Raw genomic sequence first — 18,663 nt, 5'->3', positions numbered from 1 at the left:
CGCGTAAAACCAAACCATAGGTAATACAAATAAATCATTGACCATAATTGTTTTAAATGGACTTAAAATATTGTTGCTGAATTATATTTGCTGTCTCTGAAGGCTATACAGTACCAGTATATCTTCATTCAACACTTGCTCCTCTCTAAATCCTCCTCTTTCATGTGAGTGAATAGAAGTGAATAGGGCACATCTTTCTTCGCTCAAAGCAATAAAACAAAGGAGACTGAATGAATTTTGTAATTCTTTTGGCTGTACTATAAGAAAAAATGAGCCCACCAGAAAAGGGACTATAGCTGTAGTCCCTTTTGTCTGTAGTGTGTGATGGGAAAGAGCTATCTATCCATCCATTTTCTAAACCACTTAGTCTGTTCAGGGTCATACAGGTTTGAGCTGATCCCTACATACATAAGAGACACTTAGTAGCTTCAGTAAAAGAACCATTAATACTATTAATACTAGAAAATAATAAAGCTTAGAACGTAGATGTACTACCAGAGTAATTACTACTGTGTGGATCTTTTCTACTTGGCTCCCTGATTGTAGGTTTTGCCATCTGCTGAATTGGTGAGTCATTTGTTTACCTATACATGCATAGATTTTTCATTAATTTCTCTCTAACTGCACAAGAGTTGATGAGTCACTAGTGCTGTGAGGGGTGTGGGTCCTCAGTTTAGATTGAAGACTCCATCAGTCTATATTCCTGTGTGCAAGGACAATAAATTAATTATGCAGAAAATATTTCTGTACACAAACATGCATTTTGTGGAGAAGAGATGGATTCAATTTGAGTAAACAAAATTTGTATCTAGGGAGGCAAAACCTCCTTATGCCCCTTGTGGAATCCTTGTCTGCAAATTACATAACACCATTACAGTGTTCTTTGTTGTGATCTGTTCATTTAATAGATGTTTCTGATGAAGCTCTCGTTCCTGAATGGCACTTGCTGTTGGCTCCAGTTGTGTCGAAGTGAATGGAAAATTCTCTCTTCTTTCTTGGAGATGATTTTGATAATCATTTAATTTTTTTAAAGATGTGGAGCTTTAAAACATGGTCAACTCTAAATGTCCCCTTAGTTAACCAATGCCACAGATGCTGCAGTACATCCATATTTTTATACTTGTCTGTGATAGCATTTTGAGATAATCGCCACTGGCCGATGTCTGCGCTCACAAGGCCAATTTCATCAGATACATCTGCAGGTAGCCTTGTCTGTGTGGCTGTTGTAGAACAATGATTGCACCTCTTGTAAGTTTTGCAAAGGTGGTGAAAAGGTTGGTTTCAAGCCCTGTACTATAACTCTCAAGCTTGCTGCTATAAACATAAGCCTGCATTTCCTATAGAACTACACATGACTTCTCTTTGTTTCGATATTGGAATTATACATCGGCCATCAGCAGATCTGCTCTCTAAATATTGGCATCGGCTGAAAACTCCATATCAGTTGGCCACTAATGTCTGTGTTGCATTTGTGACTTCCTTTTTCCCCCATTACTTGCCAATGTAAGCTGTCCCATAATCCAGTCAATATTGTTGCAAATTGTTTGCAGATGTAGTTGCTTAAAGAAACAGACTGGCCACTATATCGAACACTTTCTTGTGCATTTTCTGCAGAGATGCAGATTTTAGAATGAAAAATGTGCAGAACTTGAGGAAGTCTACCATTTGTAATTGTTCTGGGATGAAAATGCCTGCATGTGTGTTTACATGGTTAGTGTGTCAGCCATTCTGAGCTGCAGAGTCCAGGGTGTGTGGTGCTGGGATCCCTGAGTTAATAGATTTCTGTCCCCAGTGCTTTTAGCGTGTTGATCTCCTGCTGACGGCTTCACACTCTGCTTTAAGCGCTGAGATGGGGGGGGGTGGCTTAGAATAGAGCCTCCTTAACACTGCAAACATTTGGTTAATGTACCTTATTACTTCCCCATTGAGCTGATTTTCACTTTCCATTCACTTGCTGCTAAAAAAGCACCCTTGGAATTCCATGTCTCGCACGGGCCATTGATGTTCATGCTTGCAGACGCAATTTATTTAATTCCACACAGAAGTATTTGTATCTTAATTTCCTCCCTCACTGGACTTAGGAGGAACAAGGGATCCATAAGAAGACCCTCAGATATTAATTATACTATATGTTCTATCTTAATTTCCTCCTCTTGTGGTATGTGTTCTGCTACTGTATGTATCTTTCCAAACATGGACGCTCCCAGCATCTACTGTTGTGCTACGCTATTTGTTGTGCTTCCCTTGTGCTCTTGTCTCTGTAATGTTATTTTATGTTGTCTGCTAAGCATCACATAGTACTCCTTCCTCCACGCTGCTTGCTACTTCCTCCTCTCTGTCTCTTTTTTCTCCCTCTGTAGATATTTGTGTTTCTGTATCTGTGCCTCTCTTTTTCAGCCTGTTTCTCCTCATCCCCTTCCCACACACACTCAGTGTCCTTGTACTGTGGGCAGTGTATATGTGCACAGAAGCACTTGAGACAACTTTTTTTCTTTTTTCATACCGGCAAGCCACTTAGCAGCTTTATATAGCAACTACCCAAGGAGAGGATTAACAGCAGGAAACATCAACAGAAAGGCTTGCAGTGATATAGAACACACACTCGTGCACAACTTGTGCAAACACACTACACTCGTAGTCACTGAGCCTTAGCCAACCACACAGTCTACCCCCGTCAACCACCTTTTTATGATACATTATTATGGTAGTCATTCAGCAGATGCTCTTACCCTTATGGGATTGTAGCACACAGTATAGCTTAAGCTACAGCTTTTCATCACACTGAGCGAGCAAAGCATATTTGACTTTGAAAAATCCAGTGGAGCCTCTGTGAGGCACTGCCTTGCCCGGTTATTTGATCTTTTGTCTCGGTCAGGTGAGGCAGGTTGTGTCAGTTTGGTGCTCATGGGGCATCGCTCACAGCCTTTCTTTACTTATCTCACCAGATCAGAGAGAAATCACACACGTTTTCAGCCCCTAGAACATGCAGCGTGCACACAAACTCACCTCACAAACACACTCCCACACACACAGACGCACACACAAACACTAGTACATCCTTCATTATCATTCTGGAGCTGATAGGCTCTAATTATCTGCCTTGCCTCTGATTAGTCTCTCTGTAACAAGCTAATTAGACTGAGCCTTGTAAAATCATCACCACCATTACTACAGAGACATGGTTGGGAAAGACACCAACAAGCAGGAGCAGGAATGTGTCTTGCACTGCTCCCCGCAAAGATTTGGTAGTCAACTAAATGTTAAGTGCGGGAGCTCTGATTTCCTTTTGATTAAGTGCCTTTTAAACCCCTCTACTTTGCAAAATAATCTTTATCCTTTCTTTATTATTCATCACGAAAGGATTGTTCCGTCTTACAGGGCAGGATGATCTGACTTAAACTGCATAAACTGCCGCAGTCGACATTTCAGTAGATAGCATCTGAACATTGATTAGTTTCTCTGCCCCCACGATACAGTGGCTATTTATCCAAAACGAAGCATTGTCAGATCCAAGTCAGAACTTTTCTCTCCGCAGAGCAACTTTAAAGCCTGCGCAGAAAGCTAGATTAATTCTCTCCTCTAGCTTCTTCTTCCCTCTGTTATTATCCCTCTAACAATCCTTTTAGGAGCTGTCACACACTTTATAGCTATTGTGTTTCAGTTGTGAACACTCCAGAGCTAGTCTGGAGTGCAACACATTGTATTTTCCATCAAAATGCATCTTAGCTGTAAGCCAGTTAAAAAAGAAATAGGAGTTGGGATCCCGTCATCAGTTTTCTGCTTTCCAACTCATTTGAGCGAACACTAGGTGCTATAAAAAATTTATTATAGCAATTTGTACAGTTTGAAGACTTTATACCATTTGCTGTATGTATGTACCGCTCATAACCAATGTATAGTTTTCTATTATCGGCTATAATCGACTTTAGATGTTACAGAATATTAGGGAAACCAGCAAAGTAGAACTGTTTCGTACAATGACAGCACATCTGTTGAGTCAGCCCGCAGCTAGTGAAAGGATGCATCTCCAAATTCTGCTGCTTTTGTCTTGGATTTAAAAGTACATATATAGCCTGTGGTCACACACAGGAGAGCTTTTACATAATGGGATTTGAAATCCATAGTTACTTTTAGCCCTTAAGTAACTCACCTCTGTGGGTAAGTGTGCACTGGTGTGTGTTTGTGTGTGTGTGAGAGAGAGAGAGAGAGAGAGAGAGAGAGAGGAAGACAGAAAGAGACACGCTAATCACGCTATGTCAAGTGTGCAAGCATGTGTCTGGGTGTGATGAGACGACTTGCCTGCATGTCAAATCTTTGTGATTGTGTTCGTATCTGTGTGTGTGTGTGTGTGTGTGTGTGTGTGTGTGTGTGTGTGTGTGTGTATGCATGTGTGTCTGTGTTTGTCCTGGCAGGGGGTTCTCCTTCTCTGGGGTGAGGCAGATGGCCTCTGTGGATCGCAGCCTACTGAACTGGTTGGCAGCTCTTCTGACATTCCTTCATGCCACGTTGACACAAGATCACAGTCAATATTTGTGGAAATAGTGTCTTAGCTCACAATTCTGTGACTTGCTCCACTTTGCAGGAATAGATTCTACACAAAAAAGTGCCCTAGATCGAGCCTGTGACAGTGTCAAGAGTTTTTTGTGCACATTGTTTCCAGATTGTGTCATTGTATTTAATGTGAATAACAATCCCTTACTATCAGTTCCAGCGAAAGGCACGCTATGCTCCAGTCATAGAGACCGCAACGCAGTTATACACCGCTTTTCCTTGGGCGCTGCTGTGCACTCTTGCTGTCTGCCCCAGCTCAGGGTTAGCAAGTTGGTAATTGGTTTCCTGGAATCTTCTTATTCACTCCAGTGATGCAGTGTGCAGGCGACAAAATGCCTGCAGCCATGAGGCATCATCCCTAGGCTCCTGTGGGAAGATCAAGGTAGCCTTACATAGACTCGGTAGATGAGACTGTGGCTGAGTCTCTCTCCCATGGGAATCTGGGTGTCTGGAAACCTGGATGGGAGCCCTGATGGAGAATGGATGGATGACGTCACTTCGACCAACCTCCACCTTAGGCCCAAACAGCCCTCCTGACATCCACTTACAACAATCTCCCAAACCTGGCAGCTATGGTGAAGCAAAACGAAGTGGAAAGATAGTGGATAAATTGCCATGTTAAAGATAGTAACATTAATTTACTATGACCAAAACTCTGAGCTGAATGGAGACTGTATTGGTATCAACTTTTCACATTGCAAATAGAAGAATCACTGAGATTTATTCTAATCCTACAGCATTATTGTTTGCTTTCTGCTGGAGAGGGTTAATGTCTCACATACCTGTACCCTCAGTTGACTTACTGCTTGTCGGTGCTTCAGATTCCCCTGGCTGCTTGTCTCCCCTCTACACACACAGTTACATGACAGCTGTCACTTTCAGTAACCACAGCTCCGTCACTATCTCTGCACTATCCCCCAGGCCCAGACTGGTACCTGAACAAGGTGAAGCTGAAGATCACTGATGTCAATGACAACATTCCTGAGTGGAATATGAAGCCGTACCCTTACCTGGCTGTAGTGTCCCCCGAGGCCCCTGTGGGAACGTTTGTCTACCAGCTTCAGGCTCACGATGGGGACGAGGGCAAAAGCGGAGAGGTGGAATACTTTCTGTCTGATGGTAAGCTTTCTGTTGTACATACACACACGCATACACACACACACAAGATGTACTGGACGGAAGTTGTATTATAATAGGCTGTGTTGTTGTTAAAATAAGTTGACAGGGTATAGAGCCTTGGAAATAAATACAACTAGTCAGACACCAGCACAGTCTCTCAGACAGACAGCCACAGGCATTCACACATTCATTCATGCATTCATACACTCTTTAGGTGTCCATTAGTTTCTCTGTCTCTCTGTCATCCTGTCTCTCTCTGCCTCAGTATCTCTGTCCCTCTCTCTCTCCTACACACACAATCACACACACAGCCAGAGGCCTTCACACATTTGTTTATGCACTCTTGTCTGTCTGTCTGCTTCTCTCTGGTTCACACACACACACACACACAGAATCACACGAGCATCTGCTCACACAGACACACCCACACCCACACACACAAAGTGGGCCGTAGGAAGTCTGCCAGAGTAGTAGACGCCCTGGTGGTTGAGGGGATAGAGGTTTGTTGCCATGTCAGAGATGGGGGATGTGCTAATCTTGCCAAAGGGGCTTTACAAAACACTACAGTCTCCCCTTTGACTCACATTAGTCAATTGCACAACTCCCTGATGTGAAGTAAACCACAAATTACCACAAGGTAGCCATAGTTTGTTGATATGGCCGTGCTAAGAACTCTTGTAAGTAATGAGGTTCACCTCTAAAAGCTCAAACAAACTAAATAGTTTTCCTTCAAAGTAATCTTCACTCAATTTTAAGATTTCACATCTATTTATTTAAACCTCTTATCCTGTGCTTAACTTTTAAGACCTCAAGAGGATGAGGGTAGCCGCTCTTTTGATGAGCGAGGTCAGTCTGTCTGATCCCATTTTTTAGTATTAAACACTAGTGGGAACTAGATCTTTTATTTAAAGGTGCCCTGTGGAGTTTTCTTGTAAACAAACAGAAGTTATGTTTACATTCAGCGCTACTCATCAAAACACACTGTGCGTATCCTTGAGGTCTCACAAATGTGTTGAATGCATTTCCTTCCCCATAAAACATTGGTAAAGCACATTTTTTAATATGTTAAATGATAAATTGTTTATGACCATGTTTGTTTGCTTGCTTGCTGTCTTCCCTCACTGCCTTTGCTGCACTGATACATTTGTTGACGCATTACTGCCTCCAACTGTCAATCTGTCAACTGATTAGTGTGAAACCAGCAGCAGGATGTGGATCGCATACATGATACAAGAAAAGTGTTCCACATAAAGGTCTGCAGTCCTGCCAGAATAGAAATATTTTCAGCAGTAGTAAGTATCAAAAGTAACCTTGTTCACTAAGCATCAGAACGCAAACCTCCAGAGTGTTCATAAATTACATAATTCTGGTCATATTCTTCATTGCTAACAACTCCCATGAAAAGACAAAAGACAACAGTGAAATGATCCGACTGTGTAGCCACAGCCTGATACAGTTTGTTCATCTTTGCCATAGATCGCCACTATTTTCCAAAAATAATTAAAAGCACATCAGTGACTCACAGCATTTCACTAGGTGATATGTTCCTTTGTAATCATAAACATGGGAACATTTTGACTCTTGCCACCAAAAATAGTCCCGGAGATATGCTTGCTTTCTCACTGTTGGAGTAACATTTTCCACAGTGCAGAGCTGTTTAAGAAATTATTTTGCTTTTAAAATATATATTTGTGAGCCGTTTTTAACAATTTATGTCTCCAATGGGTTTGGTCTATACTGGACCAGGAGAAGTAGGATAGAGATAAGACACGCAACAGCCAGCCAGTCATGCACAAACACATACAAACAGCATCACACACATCCCTAAAAAGGTTCCAAAGTAAAAGTTTAAATTCATCCAATGGGATGAGACTGTGTCCTTTGAAGTTCATTCCATTTGTGTGGTGCAAAGTACTTACTAAAAGTAAGCCTGCTATCTAACCAAATTGAATAACTTCAGTACCGTTATGTGTATGGGTTGCAGGAAAATGTAAGAATTATGGGTCCTTGAGAATGAAACACCTTTTGTCTTATCAGCATTCAGTACAAGTTTGAGTTTACAAAGAGATTTCTGAAGAACGTTAAAGGCAGACTGTAATATTATTGATGTACACACCCTGTGAAATACATACAAATAATTCACACCAAAAATACAGCACACCAGCAAAACCCCATTTTCTCTTCATTACTTATTTACATTTAATTCCTCCTCTCTGATATGTCACTCCCCTACCTCACCTTCACCTCATTAACTATTACTGTTCATAATATATGTATGTATAATATCTGAATATGTGAATGTACATAGCCCCCTTTTTTTTCTTCTTTCTTTTTTAATATATCATTTCTTTATCTATTTATTTATTTATTATCTCAGTTTTTCCTTTTCTTCCCATGAAACTATAACATCCTGGCTGAAGGGGCCTGATTTGATGTCCTTCAAGGAAAGAAAAATAGAAAAAGAATGGGGGAAAAATAAATACACAAATAAATGAGGACAAAACAGAAAAAAAAAAAAACACACTCTCTCTCCCTACACAAACAGGCTCTCTCCCATTGTGTCTGGGAGCTGTTCAGTGTGGGTAAATGGGCGATGGGATGCTCCCTCCGACAGCCAGCTTCCTCCCCCAGGGCCTAGTGGCAACTAAGGAAGGGAATCCTGCCGAGTTTTAAAGAGTAGCCGAAAATAAGCAGAGTTTACAGAGGCTGTACTGTAGTACATAATCACGACTGAGTCATTCCTCACGGTTTATATTTTTGTATTTGTTTATTTGTGTGTACTCTTTAATGTCTTTTGTCTACTGGTGTTGACAGGACTAGCTTTGAAGAATCCAAGTCAACAATTAACTATACTGATTGACTTCTATTGATTTATCTATCTAAAAAGAAAAGAAAACGATAAAACATTAGACACAAAGAAAATGAAATTGCTGTACCTAGGACATCACTGATTGCTTCTGCCACACAACTTTTGTTTCTCCTTGTCCTATTTTCCTTTTCTCTACCTATTTATTTATTATGTCGTATGTACCCAACGCATGCTTTGCCCTGTCATACTAATCCTGTCTGGTCACCAAATGAATTAAGGTCTGCCTTGTCTTTAAGAAGAAGAAGAAGAAGACGAAGATATACTTTATATATTGTTTTTTTCACTCACTGTTTACACACATAGGCCCAAAATACCATTATGGTCTTATATGCAAATGTAGAGAGATGGTGGAGTGATGGGCTGCCACAGCAGTTAGGGGTTAGGTGCCTTGCTCAAGTGCACCTCTGCAGTGCACAGGAGGTGGAACTGGCAGACTGAGCAACTTATAAACACCGATCAGAACAGCTGATCATATGATGTGTTTATTTTATTCCTGTGGAATAGTTAAATAAACTGTTGTGAAATCATAATTTAATAATTAATACATTGTAATACTGGTATAGTGTTGTTAAGAATAATTGAATAAATAAGGCTACACAACAAAACACTTCAAAAATAAAAAAGGCAGACTGTAATAAAGACATGGCTTGAGTAGAGGAGTTATATGCTAGATTGTATCATCTGCATAACAATGGATATTATAAGTCTATTTTAATATTCTTTATGTGGACTGCGTGCATGAAACTACTTTTGAGCATGATCCTCCAAACCAAGACAGTGTCATTGCTTTAGTAAAATGCATTAGTCAACATATGATTCTTTGCAAATGATTCATGAGAAAGGAAGTACATTCAACATGTCTGTTAGGCCTCAAGGATGGAAACAATGGGCTGTGGTGAGTGGTATACTAATTGTAAACATGCCGGCAGGAAAACTGTAGTACTCAACTACTACTTGATACCTTCAAGTAGTACTTGAGTAAATGTACTACTTTTCACCATTGGTATTTACATACTGTACAGAGCCTCAAGTACAAGAGGAGGCTATTTTCTTCTCTTTTTCAATTCCACCTGAACTGAATGTACACTAAGCTAGTAGTAGGTTGATCATAACTGATGTATATTTGTCACTGTTCCATTTACCTGTCTAGTTATATAAATCATCCCTGAATTTATGTGAATTTATGTGTTGCAAAGATTTAGTGGGCAACAGCTGTCTTCTAGTTCAAAAGTAAAGCAGGTGTCTAACAGTTGTATTATAGATTACAGATAGAAGAGCAGGTGTTGTAACATTAGCAAACCATCTGCAGAGTCAATGCTACTTTTTTCCTGTATTCTATAAAAAACTTTCTCAAAGCTTGACTTGTTAGTCACCATTTGCCTTTGGAAGAAGCAAGCTACTGACAACCATGGCTGCAATTTCCACTGAAACTGTGCTGCTGTCAGTGATATTAAAAGGTCAGTGACAACTGATTCACATTAGTCATTAGTTCTCAGCTCTTTGACTATTGAGCTTTTCAGGTGAACCACCAAATTTTCCACTCTATCCAAACCTGGCATCTCGGGTACAGTGTTACTCTGGTTTGAATCCTACGTCACAGGGTGATCGTTCAGAGTGGCATGGCAAGGAAAAGACAAAACATGACTTCCTATCCACTGGGATACTGCAAGGATTGATGCTTAGTCGCCTTTTCTTCTTAATATACACCACCTCCCCTTCTTGGATTATCCACTCACATGGTTTATGGTTTTTGTTACCATTGCTGTGCTGATGATACCCAGCTCTATCTGACCTTCCCTCAGCATGCCTCAGTGATATCTCAAAATGGATGAAGGAGCATCACCTTCAGCTCAATCTCTGTGAGACTGAACTATTGGTGATCCCAGCCAGTCCTTCGATTTAGCCCAACATTAGTATCCAGCTCAGCTCCGCCTTGCTCTCTCCAACAGAGTCTGCAAGAAATCTGGCCATTGTGATTGATGTGAACAAACTCAGCGTATAGGTGCAGCAAGGCAATATAGATTAGCCACATGCATATACCAGACTATACAGTTCTGTATATTGTGTTTCCCCACACCAAACAGTGTGCCCCCATTTTTATACATTGACAGCATATTACTCTCTCCCAGCATTCTTCTGACTGATACTTCCAAACAAAGTATGTCAAGAAAAAATATAGCCATTAGATATGGTTGAGAGACAGCTAGCTTTTTCTTTTTTTCCCCTAACCCCTAACCCTAACCCTTTTTTGCAACAGTCAAACCAGCAAATAAGAAACATGGTTGTTGGGTTGATAATGACAAGGAAGAATACCCATTTAATAGTAATCATTTGTGGCAATAGGTATTTCTATGTTAACTAAATGAGATTAAGTGGAAGGCACTTGTCTTTAAAGCTGCGCAACATCAGGACACCCCCACTGAGAAAGTACCAATGTGGGAGTTAAATAAAGTCTACATATGAGTTTAAAGTCAGTTTATGATCAGAATATGTCACTCCATTTTTCATTACTCTCCACTACTTCTCAGTTGCAGCTCACATTAAATTCAAGTCAGTAATGCTCGCCTAGAGAGTGGCCACTAACAAAGCACTGACTTACTTGAACTCCCTCATTCAGATTTATGAGCTTTCTCATTTACTACGATCTGCAAATGAATGAACCAGGCCTACCATCACCTTGTATCATTGGAACTGAGTGGGCTCAGACACTTATTCTAAAAGGCGTGTCCTCAATCTGTTGTGGTCTGGATTGGACCTAATTTCTACATCACTTTGGACAAAAGCGTCTGCCAAATGAATTAAATGTAAATATAAATGCAAATTCAGCTTCAAGTCACTGTTGAATGTCTACCATACTGCCTGAATACAAAATAGCAATTAAAGATACATTTTAATGAAGCTGCTTTAAATATCTTAATCCATTGGGTGTTATATCATAGTAGAGCCCATGTTAGAATGATAAGAGCATTGTGAACATTGATCAAGTTATCAAGAGGCTTTAATTAAAGCAAAAAAAAAATTCTAGCATTGTCCAAGTCAGAGCCTTTCCATTGTGGTACAAAACAGAACCTTTTGTTTAAACGTACCAAGTGTGTTTGTGAGTTAGAGTTTATTCATATGTCTACACTATTAAGATGTTTTGATAAAGCAGCAAGCACAGGCTGCATTAAAAACGTAATCTGAACATATTTGAGTATATTATAAGAAAAAATAACTATTGTGTGGCTCATTTGTTTTGGGCCATCACTCAGCAAACGCAGCAAGACAACATCACATATTTCAAATTGCCATTCAGGTAACATGTCTGTGTTAGTATTCATGCCAGCAGTATTGGATTGGTTTGGATCCAGTGTTAGAAAATAATGTGATTGTATTTCCCTGTAGGCGGTGACGGCTGCTTTGCAGTGGACAAGAAGACAGGCCAGGTGGTGACCACAGGACTGGTGCTTCAGAGGGACAGAGAGTACTTGTTAAGCGTGGTGGCCCTTGATGGCCTGGGCAGCCGCGGTGCCCCTGCTATGCTCTCTGTGGTGGCCGGAGCCAGAGCGCCACAGTTCACCAATACTAGCTACGCCATTTCCATACCAGAAAACACACCTGAAGGACAGCCGTGAGTACTATGTTAAGATTCACTCACGCATACATAATCAGTGATAAATTAAGGCAGTGTGATACAGGCAAAACAAATATATATATATATATATATATATATATATATATATATATATATATTTCTATTGTAATTTTCAACATTGTGTGACAGTATTTGGCCTCTTCGGTAGACATTGCAGTAATGTGATACCTTTCTGAAGTCTTCTGTTGTAGTTAAACAGTTATACTGGGGCTTTTATTCAAATGTGGATATTCCCATGTGGTTATCACTTAATACTTTTGGACAGATTCTTTATTGTTGGCTCAATAGATATAATTATCTGAAGAATACAATATAAGGAGGAGCAATATTAAAAATGTTGCACTTGGATGAATACATGCATGAATGCATACTGATTCACTGACAAATACATCACATAATTTACATTTGCAACAATTAAACAGAAATGCACACGTACATGTCTCTGCAGAAACAAGCCCTACAATAACGAATGCAGACATGCATAAAAACACACACGTGTCTTAGGTGTTCATTTCCAAACGCTACCTGTTAAGACTTATGTTGATGAATATTCATTTGGTCACACCAGCGCACTCAGCCATGAATTAACATATCATCATCACACATCATTAGGGGAACGCAAACTCTCTTAACCGTAAAAGCAAACATTGATATCTGCCTAATAGTAAGACATTATTATACAGAACTGACAAGCACTGATCGACTGTGTTTATAGCACGTAGTCAATGGGCCATACAGTAATTGATTTCATTACAGCACAGTGCTGATGTAGGAAAAGAGGATTTCAATATTAATTCAACATGTGTGCAACTAAAATCGAAATGTAAAGACTGTTTTTTCATTTCTTTTAATCACTTTCTCTTTGTTCTGCAGCTTCCTGGTGGTGTTTGCCATTTCCTTCCAGAAGCAGCCGGTCAGTTACAGCCTGCTGATCAATCCCAGCAGCCTTTTCAGCATCCAGCAGGAGACGGGGGAGATCAGTCTGACCAGGACGCTAGATTATGAGAGTGACCAACGACGCTACCTGCTGATGGTGCGGGCCAGCGAGGAGCCTGGCAGCCTCAGCACCGCCACAGAGGTTGGTTTGATCAGAGAGGGATACAAGCAGCAAATATGGTCATATATGAGTTCATGCACTCAGGTCAACTAAGCACAAAGCCGAGGTCCACTGTGATTTTTTATTATTGCATCTGTCAGACAGGCGTTTACTCTTGAATTAAACTGGAATAAAAAATCTGCTTTGTTGCTGAGATTTGTGCTGCATTGTGCTCTCCCACTGGATTTTCCCAAAGCTCACAAACAGACCAGTTTTCACCTCAGTGTTATATGGTTCATATTGGTGATGGTTGATCTGATCACAGTGCTGACCTATTGACATCACACTACTAGGTGGTAACCACAGAGGAAAAGCAGCAGAGTTTGTGGCTGTCTACAGGAATTCGCATGGTTGAATAGTTTTGAATGGTTAACAAGTGGACTGGGGGATTTTTGTGTGTGATTTGTTTCACCCTTTTGTTTTTGTGTCTCACTAAGTGCTTTTTGTCGAGAGTGTGATCTGGAGATGAACTGTGTAAAATATAGAACGCACTTTGAGGCTCAAAATCTGAAAACTTCATTCACAAACGAGTATTTCTAGATAAACTATTCATGAATTCAGTATCGTTTAAATTATTAATTCAAAGATTTTGTTACCCAATTATCATGCCAGGCACTCACTTCATACCACAGATTTAGCAGGCAAAATCTCCTTTTGCTCAGCTGCATGTTGTGGAGTAGGAGATGGAGACTGGGAAAACCTACCCCAGTTATTTCAGGACTATTACTCAGCTGTCACTTCACACTTTACACACAGTGGTGACAGGGAGCTTGTAGGGCGGAGGGCGGCTGAGGGCCTTTGTCGAAAACACACACATGCTCAGAACATTTTCTATTTTTGACTCAGGAAAATCATGAAGTGGAAGATAAAGGATGTGTTGAACTGGCAACTTGAGAAACTATAAAATGCAATTTAGATTAAGTTTTGGGGTCAGCTTTCTGTACAGAGAATTTCTTATGGTTGTCTCCTGGATTTGAGGGTTATTAAAAAGAGGCTAATTTTGTATTCTTCTACTTTGATTTTGTCTGTTTTCTCCTCTCTCCATTCCTCTCCTCTTCTTTCCTTTCCTCTCTTCTATTCCTCTTATCCCATCACACTGGTACTAATCAGGTTCAGGTGTTGATAACGGATGAGAATGATTGTGTCCCAGAGTTCCTCCAGTCCATCTACAGCGTGGATGGAGTCCCTGAGACTGTAACCACGGCAACATCCTTGCTGCAGGGTGAGACTCCTCTGACCCCATATTTCCCATCCATCTGTTTCTTTTTGAAGTGGAGAGAGAAACTAACCAAAAAGTCACTTTTTCTACCGGAAAACAACAGATGTATTCTGGGAAAAAGCCAAAGCTGCAGTTCAGACCTCGAGTCATTGTTTCGGCTTATAGACCCGTAATGCTTCCATTTTTGCATACTGAAAGAAACTAATAGATCTTTTAGATCTGTGATCATAATCCCAATTATGCTGAACTGAACTAGCTGCTACAAATACGCCATATATTTGTTTTGATTTATTATGTACTATGTGATTAATGGCATGTCAGTTTATCCGTTACTGCATGAGGCTACCTTATAATTATCAATTATTGCCATTGCCACAGCTGTAAAACTACACGACAATCAAGAAACCTTGCCGATGAAAAAAGGTGTTTTGCAAATGTGATTGGCACCACTGTTGTTGCTTGAAAAATAGCACTTCTGATTGCACTCATTTAGGTGTTTTAAGATACTATACCTTTGGGATCGCCTTGCAATTTAAACTTCTAGCCTTAAATAGAAAATTACCAAATTAACAGGATTTTAGAATGTTCCACAGTCTCTTATACTTCACTCACTAATTAACAAGAGTTGAAGTTCAGAAAAAACTAAAAAACATTTAAATACAAGAAAGTGCACCATTTTTCAGGTGGGTTCTTTTTACATTTTCCCTTTTTCACTGTTTAGTTGTTGTCAAATGTTTCTGCACCTGTGGGATTTCTGTCCCCCACAGGCTACCATAGGTGATTCGTTGGGAATCTCTAGCTGGGTGATTGTTTCTACTAGATTCTGGGTGAGAAAAATGGAACAAATTTAATCTGAAAACATTCGAATACACAGCCTGGAGCGGTTGAAATTGTTGGCACAGCAGAACCAGCAGTAGGAGAAAATGGCACCCAATATAAACCAATGCATCAACAAAAAAATGAAACAACCAGTACGGGAGAAAGAACTCAGCGGTGGAAGGATCAAAGGTAAAGAGTGTGAAGACAGCAAGTCTTTTGGAAGAGCCACCAATGGGGAAGTTATGCTACAAATAGACTGTAGCTGATAAGAAGCCCAGGATGCCCCAACAATTTAGATCAAGGGGGCAAAAAAGAGTTAATTTCTTTATCTGGTGGACTGCAGAGCTCACTAATGAAATGTCAAAGTTTTGAGGCACCAAGGGAGTGAAATCCCCATTACCCCATCAGCCTCTATTCTACTGGGCAAAGACACAGATGAATACTTTACAATGAGGCTATCGCTTCAACTTTGCCCACTGAGGTTGATGGTGAAGAAGATATAAGTAATCTTTAGTAGCGAATAATACCAGTGAGGTTTAAGGGAAATTCTTTACTTTTCACTAACACTTAGAGGACCAGTGTGTAGGATTTAGTGGCGTCTATTAACATTTGAATACAGCTCAGCCTTCTAAGTGCGTGGGAGAAACTACGATGGCAGTGAAACTCGCATACAACTTGTAAGGCCCTGTCTAGAGCCAGGGTTTGGTTTGTCTGTTCTGTAGAAACATGGCAATTTAACATGGCGGACTCCGTGGGGAAGGACCTGCTCCCTCTGTAGATAAAGGCTTATTCTATGGTAATGAAAAATGCAACAATTCTTATTACTTTATTTTATTTGGAATATAATGTTCATACCTAAACATTATATTCCATTTCTGCCAATAGATCCTCCATAATGGTACACACTGGATCTTTAATGAGTCAGTAAAATTATACAGACTATGATACAAAGAGTGTATAGATAATTGCCAGTCTGGAACTATTTTACGATACATTGAGATGGAAGGAGAATGAAGCACTGAGATGCACCAGCTGCAAGTGCTGATGCTTAACAGAGGAAATGAACACATCAAAAGAATATGCAATATGCAAGTCTTATGAGCTAGAGGGGCTTTGTATGAAACAGTGAGTTTAAGTGAAATTCACCAAACAACAAACTTAGACTTAAATTAGCTTTGCGAGCAATGTTGTCAATATTTGTGGCTGTAGACTTAGAAAAAAATCTCATTACACATTAGAAACAAATCTATAGTTTTTCAGTGTGATTACCTCAGAATCAAATCATTTCCAAACACTCTCTGCAGAAAATACGGCTTGTTCATTTCATTGGGTTATTCTGCTGTCTTCAAGCTTGTTTTTGCAAATGATAGTTATAATTCTGGAGGGGCACAGTGCAGTTTGTGTGCTAGTAATTGTAGCTGTCGGAGCTTATGATCTATTACATGTTTAGCAAGGCCATAAAGAGATAATGATCCACACAGATGTCAACATATTCATCAGCTGATGCCATCTCATCAGCTCATTTCGATTAACTTTAAATTGATGGTCCTGGTGTGATGTCTTCCCTCCCACTAGTGTTGGCCGCAGACTGTGACTCGGGGTTAAACGCTGAGCTCACCTATTACACCCTGAGCCCGGACTTCAGCATTTCTCCCCATGGGACGGTTTTCCCTGCGGGCCGGCTGGACTATGAGAGGCCCAACCATCTGTATGAATTTGTGGTGATGGCGATGGACAGTGGAGACGAGCCTCACTCTGGCACCGCCACGGTTCGCGTGAGGATGGCAAACATCAACGATGAGCCACCTGAATTCTCCCAGCCTGTGTGAGCAGCTTTATCACTTATGCTTACAAAATACCTGTCCATTCTTTCCATAAACTCCCATTCCCTCCCTCATTTATAATGTCAATTTTGGCCAAGCAGTCTTTCTGACTTTTATCTCACAATAAAATCATGAGGCCAAGGTGTGAACTTTAAGGGAAAGGTGATATTGATGTAGTTATTGATATGAATTCCTACTTATTGGGGGCAGAAAATGTAGCAACTGGAACACTATATATTGGAATAAAAAAAGTACAAGGCTAAAACACAAAAGTGCTATGTGCGGATCGATAAGCTATTACAAAAAGTATTCGGCCTGTGTGTGTCTTTGTGCATGTAAATGTTATTTCAGACGGGCAATAATAAGTTTATTTGCAAGGCACCTTTCATACAGAAAATGCAACATGCTCAAGGTACGTACGAACAAATCATAAAAGTAAAAACTTTGCTCTTTGAGCAGACAAAGGTAGTTGCATCACAGATATATTGGTCGTTACATCACACATCACAGACCTGCCTTCCTTCAGGCTATTCATCGCAATAATATTTGATGCTGGGAGTCCTGCCATGAATACTGGCCAACTTGCCTCAACAGTGCTGTAGTAAAACCACTACCAGTAAAACTAACTCAGTATATTTTATTTGATGTGTTAATCACAGCAATCTGGCAATACAGCAATCTGTTTCTCACTCTTCACACATTAACTACAAACACAGTGTGACACTGTTACTTTGATAAAATCTCCTGGAATTTTGCTAAAAATGTCTCTTGCTCAGTTCTGTAGTAAAACCGAGTTTTCACATGGCTTTAGCTGGGGTTTATTTTGGCTTTTTTCAAAGGTATGCAGTAGACTGACATACAGATGCAATTCAGTGTGTCCTCGGCCGCCTTTTTGGCAAAGCTGTGCAAGTGGGTGGGCAGTAACTGTCATTGTGGCTCCACTGCATTTATTTCCCCAAACAAGTAAGCCGGTTGTCCTGTCAGTCATGTTTCAATGACCTTCATAGAAGACTGTTGCATACCTCTGTTATTCACTCTTGTTGCATTGTCAGGTGTCAGTCTCGGTGGGTGACTAGACACACAGCCCAACAAACATGTGGGCAGAGAGGTGGAGATGTAGGCAGACAAACATAAAACTGAGGAGAAAAACACATTGAAACATGGTTGCAGGGCAAGCAAGGGGAAGAATACCAAAACATACACGGCCAGTAGACAGGAGACAGCCAGTCAGATATGCAGATAAACAGAGAAGCCTGTCGGCAGTCAGACAAATACTCTTGCCAGACTAGCAGACAGATAGTTAGAAATTCTGGCATTTTGCCAGGGAGGGTGTGTTGGGCTCTTCGTCATACTGTGGCTTACTGAGATGTAGATAAGTGCTGTGAGGGCAGAAGAAGACAGTGTCCAAAAACAGCACAAAGACTGGTGCAGAGGTAGACTTATGTATACTCTTACGTTTATGAAATGAGTCTTCGGGTTCGACTAATTGAGATATCCCAACATGTGAGTGGACAGGCTAATGTTTCCTGGCAT

At 40.4% G+C, this 18,663-nt stretch overlaps 1 protein-coding gene across 1 annotated transcript in view; it reads left to right on the top strand.

Annotated features, from left to right (window-relative positions):
- Positions 1-18,663, top strand: part of LOC127353525 (neural-cadherin-like) — an 83,078-nt gene that overhangs the window by 20,802 nt on the left and 43,613 nt on the right. The window contains exons 2-6 of the mRNA XM_051382803.1: positions 5,473-5,670; positions 11,924-12,149; positions 13,047-13,251; positions 14,380-14,491; positions 16,883-17,132. Of these exons, the coding sequence (XP_051238763.1) occupies positions 5,473-5,670; positions 11,924-12,149; positions 13,047-13,251; positions 14,380-14,491; positions 16,883-17,132 (991 nt within the window). The remainder of the gene's footprint in view (positions 1-5,472; positions 5,671-11,923; positions 12,150-13,046; positions 13,252-14,379; positions 14,492-16,882; positions 17,133-18,663) is intronic.

The sequence above is a fragment of the Dicentrarchus labrax genome, unplaced genomic scaffold, assembly GCF_905237075.1.
Source record: "Dicentrarchus labrax unplaced genomic scaffold, dlabrax2021, whole genome shotgun sequence".
Classification (NCBI taxonomy): Eukaryota; Metazoa; Chordata; class Actinopteri; family Moronidae; genus Dicentrarchus; species Dicentrarchus labrax.
The sequence above is the reverse complement of the archived record's forward strand: the minus strand, read 5'-3'. Positions and strand labels throughout refer to the sequence as shown.